This window comes from Carcharhinus amblyrhynchos, unplaced genomic scaffold (assembly GCF_965287045.1).
Source record: "Carcharhinus amblyrhynchos unplaced genomic scaffold, sCarAmb.v2.hapA scaffold_685, whole genome shotgun sequence".
Taxonomy (NCBI): domain Eukaryota; kingdom Metazoa; phylum Chordata; class Chondrichthyes; order Carcharhiniformes; family Carcharhinidae; genus Carcharhinus; species Carcharhinus amblyrhynchos.
This window is the reverse complement of record NW_027650425.1, coordinates 1-12,793: the sequence shown is the minus strand read 5'-3', so window position 1 is coordinate 12,793 and position 12,793 is coordinate 1. Positions and strand designations below refer to the sequence as shown.

The 12,793-nt window shown below is 46.7% G+C and overlaps 1 protein-coding gene across 1 annotated transcript in view; it reads left to right on the top strand.

Annotated features, from left to right (window-relative positions):
- The window catches only part of LOC145339811 (uncharacterized), a gene marked incomplete at its 3' end in the record, with an annotated part of 29,280 nt that extends 16,603 nt beyond the window's left edge, over positions 1-12,677 (top strand). The window contains exons 8-11 of the mRNA XM_080184340.1: positions 2,517-2,634; positions 3,843-3,963; positions 9,316-9,427; positions 12,565-12,677. Coding sequence (XP_080040466.1) covers positions 2,517-2,634; positions 3,843-3,963; positions 9,316-9,427; positions 12,565-12,677 — 464 coding nt within the window. The remainder of the gene's footprint in view (positions 1-2,516; positions 2,635-3,842; positions 3,964-9,315; positions 9,428-12,564) is intronic.
- Positions 12,678-12,793: the final 116 nt, after the last annotated feature.

The following is a 12,793-nucleotide window of genomic DNA, read 5'->3' as shown; positions in this document are numbered from 1 at the left end:
ATTGCATGGGGATAGGGCTGACGTTGGGTGGGAAGCTGTTTTGGAGAGTCAGTGAAGGTGGGCTGGATGGCCTCTTCCTGCACTATAGGGATTCTAATGGTTAAGGAATAGCTAGATACCAGCTTGGTAAAACTCGTAGAAACATAGAAGATAGGAGCAGGAGGAGGCCGTTTGGCCCTTTGAGCCTGCCCCGCCATTCATCACGATCATGGCTGATCATCCAACTCAATAACCCAATCCTGCTTTCTCCCCGTACCCTGTGATCCCATTCGCCCCTATCCAGCTGCCTCTTAAATACATTCAGTGTTTTGGCACCAACTACGTCCTGTGGTAATGAACTCCTACACTCTCCGTCAGGATCCTCTGCCGATCTGTGAGGAACTTGCTTACGGATTTATCAGTGCGGTTTCACACACTGCCTGCCTCTGCAGGGTAACGTTTTGGAATGAGTTGTACTGAAAGGCACACAATCTAAGTGGTGTGCTGCTAACTCACATCTCAGTCCCGATCACCCACCGTCCTGCTAACTGGGCCTTCAGTTGCCTGGGCCTCGAGCTCTTTAATTCCCTTCCTGTACGTCCCTGCCTGTATCCCTCCTTTGAGTTGCTCATTAAAACCAACCCCATTGACCACCCTTTTGGTCACCTGTGCTAAGTCACCTGCGTGGCTTATATTAAATTTTGTCTGATAACTGATCATTTTGATTGGTTTCCTCCCACGTCCAAAGGTGGAATTGGCCAAGCGAAGTAAGTCCTTTAATGGCAAAAACAGAAAAATGCTGGAAAATCTCAGCAGGTCTGACAGCATCTGTGGAGAGAGGATAGAGCTAATATTTCAAGTTTACAAGACCCTTTGTCCCAGGTCATCTAGATTCAAAGCATTGGCTCTATTCTCTCTCAGTTAGAAGTCTCACAACACCAGGTTCTTACTATGTTTACCCCAGTCCAATGCCGGCATCTCTGCATCTATTCTCTCTCCACAGATGCTGTCAGACCTGCTGAGATTTTCCAGCATTTTTCTGTTTTTGTTTCAGGTTCCAGCATCCGCAGTATCTTGTTTGCCTAAGTTACTTCTTAGTGCCCCAAGGTGAGAAGGATTAGTGAAGTAAACACGTGGGATTGTGAGATAGGTCTGGGTAAGGGTTGGTGCAGATTTGATAAGTTTAAGTTATTTATTAGTGCCACGAGCAGGCTTACATTAACACTGTAACGAAGTTACTGTGAAAATCCCTTAGTCGCCACACTCCGGTGTCTGTTTGGGTACACTGAGGGAGAATTTAGCACAGCCAATGCACCCTAACCAACACGTCTTTGGACTGAAAGGAAACTGGAGCACCCGGAGGAAACCCACGCAGACACGGGGAGAATGTGCAGACTCCACACTGATCCAAACTGGGATAGGCTGAATGGCCTCATTCTGCACTGATGGGATTCTATGAACAGCACCAGGGCATCTTTTTCTCCTTCCAAGGCTTTATGCAAATTGTGAAAATAGACTCACAATTAAAACCCTGGGCCCCAAGTTTCACTCTCCTGCAACTGCCTGTTTAGTTGATCATTGATGATAAATTAACCAGCAGAAATTGAAGACAAAATGTCCTCCAGAAGCAGTCTATCCGGATGCATTAGCGCCATCAGTGGTACACTGAGAGCCTGCTCATTTAACCCACAGCCAGTCATTGTGCTGCAGTGAGTAATGAGCAATGAGTATTTGGACTGTTACTTGTCTTGCTCCCATTTGGAACCCTGTGCACGCACCTAATGCGGGGCAACTTCGCTGGTAATCTGTCACACAAACTGTGCTGCCCCTCTAATCGTAAGAAATGAGGAGCATTAAAGAGCATCTTCCTAGTGGTTTAACAGTGCTGCCTCACAGCGCCAGGTACCCGGGTTCGATTCCAGCCTTGGGTCACTGTCTGTGTGGAGATTGTACATTCTCCCTGTGTCTGCGTGAGTTTTTTCCGGACGCTCCCGATTCTCCGCCCACCCCCCAAGTTCCTTCGGACGGTCCCGTTTCTCCCCCCACCCCCTGCGCTCCTCCGGCCGCCCCCGTTTTCCCCTCTTAGTACAAAGCTGTGTGGGTTATGTTGATTGGCCATGCCAAATTGCCCCTTGGTGTTAGGGTGATTAGCTGGCTAAACACGTGGGGTTACAGGGATAGGAAATGATGGCCTGAATGGCCTCCTGCACCATAGTGTAGTGATCCTAGAACTCTGCTAAACTTAACAGAGCTTTTCATTGATCTGAATTTAACTATTGTTTGATTTACAAAATCTGGCAGTTAAGAGACAAACAGTATTAACATTCCAAGAACTGGCATAATTCCCTCCTCCCTAACTGTTCAAGTTATTTTTAATGTCTTGAATTTTGCACTGTAGAGTGAAGGTTAAATTCTAATCACTGATTTGCCCAACCAAAGAATTGGGAATTGCTCAGGAGGAAGCTTGAAACTGGGATGGAGGGAGGGAGGTCTGTGCTCGACTGCGTCAGTCACTTTGTTTCTCCCTGGTTGTCTAGAGCTTGTCCTCTGGCCGATACAAGGAATCAAACTGCTTGCACTGTCACAGCAAGCTCAGTGTTCTGGTGGAGGCCGTGCAGTTTTACCAGATACAAACCCAGTCACAGGATGAAACAGGTGAGACCAGCTAAGTAAAGAAACATACAAGAGACATGACCACAGGGTTATGGGCAAGGAGCTATAAGATGACTTGGGTTTAGTGTATGAGTCTTTGATTTAGGTGGAAAACATGACACAGGATCAAGTGATTGAACCCAGCCACGCCGTGCTGGTGTTTATGCTCCATTTGAGTCTCCTTCCATCCTATCAGTATAACCCTCTTTCCTTTCATATTTTTATCTAACTCCCTCTTAAATGTATCTATCCTATTTACCTCAACCACCTGCTGTGGCAGCCAGTTTCAGACTCTGGGTATAAAACCTTCCTCTGAAGTCCCTGTTCAATTAAAAGTCACGGCTTCCAAGCTTTGCTCTTCCCACAAGTGGAAACATTCTCTTCGTGCTCACACTTTCAAAACCCTTTATCATTTTAATGACCTTGATTAGGTCTTTTCACAAGAGAAGTGAACCAGCCAGGTCAGCCTTTCCCAGTGGATAAACGGGTGGCGCAGTGGGTTAGCACTGCTGCCTCACAGCACCAGGGACCCGGGTTCGATTCCGACCTCGGGTCACTGTCTGTGTGGAGTCTGCACGTTCTCCCCGTGTCTGCGTGGGTTTCCTCCAGGTGCTCCAGTTTCCTCCCACAGTCCAAAGATGTGTGGGTTAGGAGGATTGGCCGTGCTGAATTGCTGTTTGTGCCCCATGGTGTGTGGGTTAGGAGGATTGGCCATACTAAATTGCTGCTTAATGTCCCAAGATGTATGGGTTAGGAGGATTGGCCATGCTGAATTGCTGCTTTGTGTCCCAAGATGTGCAGGTTGGGGGGTTTAGCAGGGTAAATATGTGGGAATATGGGGTTATGGGTTGGCTGGGATGCCGTGTCAGAGAGCTGATGCATACTCAATGGGCCGAAGGGCCTCCTGTATTATAGGCTTCAGTAAAGTTTTGTAGTTCTGATTATAAACGAGGAAACTCTAAGATGAATTTAACTCGGATGAGTTACTCCACACAGTTGAATGAAGGAATAGCCTATTGCCTTGATTGACTCAATCGAATAAGAAATGGAGTTTATTGAAATAAGCGAGACAGAGCAAGGACAGACTTGGGGCCAGGAAGGGAGAGAAATACTCCTTCCTTTGCCCTGCATCGATAGTTTGTATATCTCGAACTAGTTGCCGCATCAGAAACAGCCAGTAACTGGTTTCTTTCTTCGATTTATCACCCAAGATGTTAACAATTCAGTTCACCGGCGGAAGAGAAAGCCCCCCGGGCTGACCGTTCAGTTTGGGAAGCCCCTCCCCGAGTTCGGTACCTGCACACATTACAAGAAGAGCTACCGATGGCTCAGGTAAGTGTATGCTGTCCATCTCCCAGCTCCTGACAGCAATCGGCTAGGACTCCTGAACCTCTGTCTCTCAAGATTTTGCGAGGGAGGAGGGAATTTTTAAAAAAAAAATTAATTCCTGGGACATGGGCGTCGCTGGCTGGGCCAGCATTTATTACCCATCCCTAGTTGCCTAAGGGCAGTTGAGAGTCAACCACATTGCTGTGGCTCTGGAGTCACATGTGGGCCAGACCAGGTAAGGATGGCAGATTTCCTTCCCTAAAGGACAGATGGATTTTTCCGACAGTCGACAATGGTTTCATGCTCATCAGTAGATTCTTAATTCCAGGTTGTTTTTTATTGAATTCAAATTCCGCCATCTGCCATGGTGGGATTCGAACCCGGGTCCCCTGAACATTAGCTGAGTTTCTGGATTATTGGTCTAGCGATAATACCTCTAGGCCACTTGCTCTTCACCCACAGCTCAACAAAGGTTTTGCTTTTCAAATAGTGGTTTGCTAGTACAGAGATGCTGGTGTTGGACTGGGGTAAACACAGTAAGAAGTCCCACAACACCAGGTTAAAGTCCAACAGGTTTATCTGGGAGCACAAACTTTTGGAGTGTCGCTCCTTCTTCCGATGAGTGAAGAGTTGTGATCACAAACAGGGCGTATATAGACACAGACTCAATTTACAAGATAATGTTTGGGATGAGAGCCTTTACAGATAATCACGTCTTTACAGGTGCAGACAATGTGAGTGGAGAGAGGGTTAAGCGTAGGTTAGAGAGATGTGTATTATCTCCAGCCAGGACAGTGAGATTTTGCAAACCCAGGCAAGTCATGGGAGTTACAGATAGTGTGACATGAGCCCAAGATCCCGGTTGAGACCGTCCTCATGTGTGCAGAACTTGGCTATCAGTCTCTGTTTAGCGATTCTGCATTGTTGTGTGTTGTGAAGGCTGCCTTGGAGAACGCTTACCCAAAGATCAGAGGTTGAATGCCCGTGACCGCTGAAGTGTTCCCCGACAGGAAGAGAACACTCCTGCATGGTGATTGTCGAGCGGTGTTCGTTCATCCGTTATCACAGTGTCTGCATGGTCTCCCCAGTGTACCATGCCTCGGGACATCCTTTCCTGCAAGTATATCAGATAGACAACATTGCCCAAATCGCAAGAGTATGTACCGTGTACCTGGTGAATGGTGTTCTCACGTGAGATGATGGCATCTGTGTCGATGATCCGGCATGTCTTGCAGAGCTTGCTGTGGCAGGATTGTGTGGCATCGTGGTTACTGGTCTCCTGAAGGCTGGGTAGTTTGCTGCGGACAATGGTCTGTTTGAGATTGTACCTGTAAAAAAAATCTGATTACCTGTAAAGACTCACATTCCAGTCATTATCTTGTAAATTGAGATTGTGTCTTCTTATGGCCTGTTTGTGAACTCAACTCTTCACTCACCTGAAGAAAGAGAGTGACACTCCGAAAGCTCATGCAAAATAAATTTGCTAGTACAGAACAGGGGAGACGATGAATCCAGAAACTCAGTTGATGTTCTGGGGATCTGGGTTCGAATCCCACCACGGCAGATGGTTGAATTTGAACTCGATTTTTAAAAATCTGGAATTAAGAATCTACTGATGTCTGTGAAATAATGGTCGATTGTCGGAAAAACCCATCTGGCTCACTAATGGGACAGCACGGTTACTGCTGCTTCACAGCGCCAGGGATCCAGGTTCAATTCCAGCTTGGGTGACTGTGCAGATGCTACATGGTCTCCCTGTGTCTGCATGGGTTTCCTCCGGGTGCTCCGGTTTCCTCCCACGTTCCGAAAGACATGCTGGTTAGGGTGCGTTGGCCGTGCTAAATTCTCCCTCAATGTAACCGAAGTGTGGGGACTAGGGGATTTTCACAGTAACTTCATTGCAGTGTAAATGTAAACCTACTTACAACACTAATAAATGAGCTTTTTTGAAAGAAAACGAATGTCCTTTAGGGAAGGAAATCTGCCGTCCTTACCTGATCTGGCCTACATGTGACTTCAGAGCCACAGCAATGCAGTCGACTCTCAACTGCCCTCGGGCAGCTAGGGACGGGCAATAAATGCTGGGCAATAAAAGCCAGTGACACACATGGATGAATAAAAAAAGTTCCCTTGGAGTGCTTTTTTCCTTCCACACATTGGAATGTCGGTGGTGATGTTATCAAACAAAATTTGATACAAGTTGCGTGGGCAATTTTCAGACATAACCAAAAGGGTCAATGAGGTAGGTTTTAGTGGGCAGCTTAGAGGAGGGGGTTAGAGGGGTGTAGAAAGGGAATTAAAGACCTAGAGATCTCGGCAACTGAGGGGCTGGCAGAAATCAGGAATATGCAAGAGGCCGGAATCGGAGCGCAGAAATCTGGCAGCATTGCAATCAATTCCGGGTATCTCTCATCTGGCAGGATGACCTTGGAGGGGGTGCAGGAATAATGCTGGGCCTGAAAGAGTTAAATTACACGGAGCTGCTGCAAGGGTTTGTGTGGCCTTTAAATATAGACGATTAAAGATTGATCCCAGTTGAATTGTTTAAGGTGATTAAAGGATTTGCCAGATAGAAGCCATTTCCTGTGGAGATCAGAATAAGAATGAAGTTCTAAGCACTGTGCTGTTCAGAGCTGATATCAGGAAGCACTTCTTCACACACACACACACACACACACACACACACACACACACACAGGGTCGAGGAACTCTGGAACTAACCCCCCCCCAGCCCCACCCAAGTTAAAATATCTGTTTGGGTTCAGAGTAAATTGCTAAATTCACAACTTGAGGTTGTTCGATTTGTAGTTAAGCAGTGAAGTTACTGGTTCCAAGGCAGGTCAGAGGAATTAAGGTACTAATCAGGTGGTGAAACAGACCTACGGAGATAAATCGCCTGTCTGCTCCTGTTCCGTTCACATCTAAGTTCTTTCTCTACACCTTAGCTATGACTGTAACACTACTTTCCGCACTCTCCCCTTTCCTACTCTATGAACGGTATGTTCTGTCTGTACAGCGCACAAGAAACAATACTTTTCACTCTATACTGGTACATGTGACAATTAATCAAATCAATCAGATTATTGTGCAGTAACTTACAAGAAAACAGTCACTGCCTGTGGTTTGACTTGTGGTAAACTGTGTAGAATAATGTGGGTTAATAGTTACGACATTGAGTTAGTCCACCCTCATTCTCGTGCAAGAGACCAAGGGGATAAGCTGGATTAGTCCGTGCGAGCAAGGTGTACTTTCCTTTTGAAGTTTATTTATTAGTGTCACAAGTAGGCTTACGTTAACACTGCAATGAAGTTACTGTGAAAATCCCCTAGTCACCACTTCACCGGCGCCTGTTTGGGTACACTGAGGGAGAATTTAGCACAGCCAATGTATCTAACCAGCACATCTTTCGGACTGTGGGAGGAAACCCACACAGACGCAGGGAGAATGTGCAAACTCTACATGGACAGTGACCCAAGCCAGGAATTGAACCCGGGTCCCTGGCACTGTGAGGCAGCAGAGCTAACCACTCTGCCACCATGCCACACCAAGCAGATGTTCATAATCGTGAGATATCTGGCAGAGTAGATAAGGTGCGACTGTTCCTCTTGGCAGAAGGGTTGAAATCTAGGTAGTGATTTGAGCTAATTGACAAAAGAAACTGTATGGCTTATGGGAGACTTGCCTTTATTAGCCAAGGCATAGAATATAAGAGTGTGGAGGTTAGGATGGAGCTGTATAAAATGCTGGTTAGGCCACAGCTAGAGCACTGTGTGCCGTTCTTGTCACCGTACTGTAGGAAGGATGTGATTGCACCAGTGAGGGTGCAGAGAAGATTCACCAGGTTGCTGCCTGGGTTGGAGAGTTTTGGCTATGAAGAGAGGCTGGGGTTGTTTTCCTTTAGCGCAGAGAAGGCTGAGGGGGACCTGATGAGGTATCAAAATCATGAGGGGCACAGATAAGGTGAATGGGAAGAAAGTGTTCCAGTTAGTAGATGGATCAATAAGCATAGATTTAAGGCAAGGGACAGGAGATTTAGAGGGAATTTGAGGAAGAACTTTTTCACCCAGAGGGTAATGGGAATCTGGCACTCACTGTGTGAGCCGGGAACCCTCACAACATTGAAGAAGCATTTAAATGAGACTTGAAACATCATAGCATACAAGGCTATGGACCAAGCACTGTGGATAATGGGATTGGAATAGATAGGTGCTTGGTGGCCAGCACAGACACAATGGGCTGAAGGGCCTGTTGTGCCACAAAACTCTATGACTCTGATATAGTGACGTGAAGGGAAAATGTTGATGGAGTGAGTGATTAGGGTGCGGAATGCACTGCCCAGGGGTGTGGTGGAGACTGATTCGGTTGTGGCTTTTGAAAGGGAATCGTGTCAGCAGTTAAAGATAAAAAATAATGCAGATTTATGGAGAAAGGCATTCAAGTGATGCCGTAATCCTGATGGATAAAGGGAACAGATGCTACTTTGAACTCTGGTTCTGGACTGTTGCAATCTGACCCTTACTCTCTGAATAGTGTTACCATCTAAGTTGACATTAACTGGAAGGAAAGATTCCAGAATGGAACCCTGGCTCAAAAAAACCTTAACTTTTACTTTTTTTAAATCAAATTTGCAGGTAACACTCTCCGGACAGCACAAGCAGCACAGTGGTTAGCACCGCTGCTTCACAGCGCCAGGGATCTAGGTTCGATTCCCGGCTTGGGTCACTGTCTGTGGGGAGTCTGCACATTCTCCCCGTGTCTGCGTGGGTTTCCTCCAGGTGTTCCCACAAATTAGGACTTAACTGTGGAAGGTCTGTTAATCCATTCCTAACAGGGACCTGGGTTCAATTCCCGGCTTGGGTCACTGTCTGTGGGGAGTCTGCACATTCTCCCCGTGTCTGCGTGGGTTTCCTCCAGGTGTTCCCACAAATTAGGACTTAACTGGAAGGTCTGTTAATCCATTCCTAACAGGGACCTGGGTTCAATTCCCGGCTTGGGTCACTGTCTGTGGGGAGTCTGCACATTCTCCCTGTGTCTGTGTGGGTTTCCTTCAGGTGCTCCAGTTTTCTTCCCACAGCCTGAAAGACGTGCTGGTTAGGTCATTGACCTAAACAGGTGCTGGAATGTAGCAATAGGGAGTTTCACAGTAATTCGCAGTGTTAAATGTAAGCCTTACTTGAGACACTAATAAATAAACTTTAAGAATTGACCGCATACAACAGGGCACCATCAATCTGCAACAATTTTTAAATTAGATTTGCCCCAGAGGGGGAGCAATGGGCAGAATTGTATTCCCCTCCCGTGTTATTTGTCTGTTACGTTGTGCAATAAGACGTGCTTTGTGCCGAATGCTTGCAGGTTTCCGTGTTGTGGTAAAGCCTATCCGTGTGACGTGTGCCATGATGATGATCAGGATCACATGATGGAGCTGGCCAACCGCATGCTTTGCGGGTACTGTGCGAAGGAGCAGGTGAGCCCAGCTGCCTCACCCTCTACCCGGTGGACCCTGATCATTAACCACCCTGTTTAATTCACACATGAGATGTGGCGAGGTCAGCGCTAATTACACACTCTCCGATTTTCCCCACAGAGGTGGTGATGAGGTGCTGTTTTGGGGGCAGCTGAGTGGCTCGCTAGGCCGTCCCAGAAGGTGGTTAGGAGTTGCACACCCTTCCAGTTCTCTCCAGAGAACGGACAAGGGCACAGCACGTTGTGCCATCCCATATTCAGTACATATGTAGAGAGACAATTTAAAAATGAGTTTTAAAAACCCTGTAAAGAGGGCAGCCTGGTGGCACAGTGATTAGCACTGCTGCCTCACAGCGCCAGGGACCCGGGTTTGATTCCCAGCTTGGGTCACTCTCTGTGTTGGAGTCTGATGTGGAGGTGCAGGTGTCGGACTGGGGGTGGGCACAGTAAGAAGTCTCTCAGCACCAGGTTAAAGTCCAACAGATTTATTTGGAATCACAAGCTTTCAGAACCCTGCTCCTTCACCAGGCCCTTTACTGACTCACTTGATGAAGGAGCAGCGTTCCGAAAGCTCGTGATTCCAAATAAACCTGTAGGACTTTAACCTTGTGTTGTGAGACTTCCTACTGTATGGAGTTTTCACATTCTCCCCATGTCTACATAGGTTTCCCCCGGGTGCTCTGGTTTCCTCTCGGGTTAGGTTAATTGGCCCATAACGTCAGGGGGGTTAGGAGAGTAAATACGTAGGGAACCTAAAGGTTTCCAGCACGGAAACAGACCCTTCGGCCCACTTGTCCATGCAGACCCTTCTTGTTTTTAAAGCCTAAGCTAGTCCCAATTGCCCGCATTTGGCCCATATCCCTCTATATCCATCTTACCCATGTAACTATCTAAATGCTTTTAAAAAGACAAAGTTGTACCCGCTTCTATTACTACCTCTGGCAGCTTGTTTCACTCACCACCCTCTGTGTGGAAAAAATTGCCCCTCTGGACACTCTTGTATCTCTTCCCTCTCACCTTAAACCTATGCCCTCTAGTTTTACACCCCCCTACCATTTGGAAAAGATATTTACTATCTAGTTGATCTGTGCCCCCGATTATTTTATGGACCTCTATAAGGTCACCCCTCAGCCTCCTACGCTCCAGAGGAAAAAAGTCCCAGTATACCCGGCCTCCTCTTGTAAGTCAAGCCATCAAATCCCAGTAGCATCCTAGTAAATCCTTTCTGCACTCTTTCTAGTCTGATAATATCCTGGGTGACCAGAACTGTACACAGTACTTCAAGCGTGGCCTTACCAATGCCTTGTACAACTTCAACAAGACGTCCCAACTCCTGTATTCAATGTTCTGACCATTGAAACCAAGCATGCCGAATGCTGCCTTCACTTTGTCTCTGAGACTCCACTTTCAAAGATCTATGAACCTGTACCCCTAGATCTCATTGTTCAGGGCCAAAAGGTCTGTTTCTGTGCTGTAATTTTCTTTGTTCTATAAATCTCCCTATCACCCTACCATTAACTGAGTAAGTCCTGCCCTGGTTCGATCTACCAAAATGCATCACCTCGCATTTATCTAAATTAAACTCCATCTGCCATTCGTCAGCCCACTGGCCCAATTGATCAAGATCCCAAGGTAATCTGAGATAACCACCTTTATTGTCCACTATGGCGCCAATCTTGGTGTCATCTGCAAACTTACTAACCTAAGTTCTCATCCAAATCATTAATATAAATGACAAGTAACAGTGCACCCAGCACTGATCTTCGAGGCACACTGCTGGTCACAGGCCTCCAATTTGAAAAACAACCCTCTACAAGCACCCTCTGGCTTCAGTCATCAAGCCAATTTTGTACCCAGTTGGCCACCTCGCCCTGGATCCCGTGAGATTTAACATTATGTAACAACTTACCATGCGATACCTTGTCAAAGGCCTTGCTAAAGTCCATGTAGACAACATAGACAGCATTACCCTCATCTACCTTCTTGTTTACCCCTTCAAGAAACTCAATCAAATTTGTGAGACATGATTTTCTATTCACAAAGCCATGCTGACCGTCCCTAATCAGTCCTTGCGTCTCTCAGAATACCTCCTAGCAACTTACCCACTACAGAAGTTAGGCTCACCAGCGTGTAGGTAGCAAGGGATGTAGTGAAGAAGTTCTAACGAGTTTGCAGACGGATGTAGAGAGGCTGAATGAATGGACAAAAGTCTGAGGGATGGAGCCTAATGTGGGGAAGTGTGCAGTTCTTCACTTTGGCAGGGAGGATAAAAAGCAGAGTATTACAGGAATGGAAACCAGCTGCAGAATTCCAAAATGCAGAGGGATCTCGGGATGTTCTAGTGCATGAATCACAAAATGTTAGCGTGCAGGTACTGTAAATAAATGAGAAGGCTAATGGAAAACTATCCTTTATTACAAGAGGAATTGAACATAATATTATAAGGATTTTATGCTTCAGTTAATCAGGGCATTGGTTAGACCACATTTTGAATACTGTGTGCATTTGTAAAGTTTTTATTTATTAGTATTGCAAGTAGGCTTGTATTAACACTGTAATGAAGTTACTGTGAAACTCCCCTAGTTGCCACACTCCGGCACCTGTTCAGGTACACTGATGGAGAATTTAGCACGACCAACGCGCCTAACCAGCACATCTTTTGGACTGTGGGAGGACGCCAGAGCTTCCGGAGGAAACCCATGCAGACACAGGAAGAATGTGCAGACTCCACGCAGACATTCTCCCCTTGTCTGCGTGGGTTTCCTCCGGGTGCTCCTGCTTCCTTCCACATTCCGAAAGACGTGCTGGTCAGGAGGACTGACCGTGCTAAATTTCCCCTCAGTGTCAGCTTGATGACTTAGGGCAAATATGTGGGGTTACGGGGATAGGGTCTGGGTGGGATTGTGATCAGTGCAGACTGGATGGGCTGAATGGCCTCCAGTATGATCCTATGAGCCTTTCACTCTGCGATGATAGGAAGACAAGTAACAAATTAAATTCTTAGATTGTGAACTTCAGTTTATTGCTGTTTGGAGTTGATGCCTCAGATAAGTTATATCGCAGTGAGTCTGAATGATGTGTAAGGCTTCAGGATTGTCTAGTTTCTGGATCAGCTCATTTCCATCCCTCTCCTTCCAGCCGTACAACAATGGAAAACCCTGCATTGCCTGTGGAGCCATGATGACTAAAGGATCCTACAGCAGCCACTGGGAAGGAGGCCAAGGTTGTCGTAACAAAGTCAGAATGAGTCAGTGAGTGTCCTGCACCACTCTCTACTGGGGGAGAAGCAGAAGGCAGCGCGTCCGTGTCTCCACAGTGAGAACACCGAGATCCTTCATTTCCTCGCTGTGTTTTCCCTCTCTCCCTC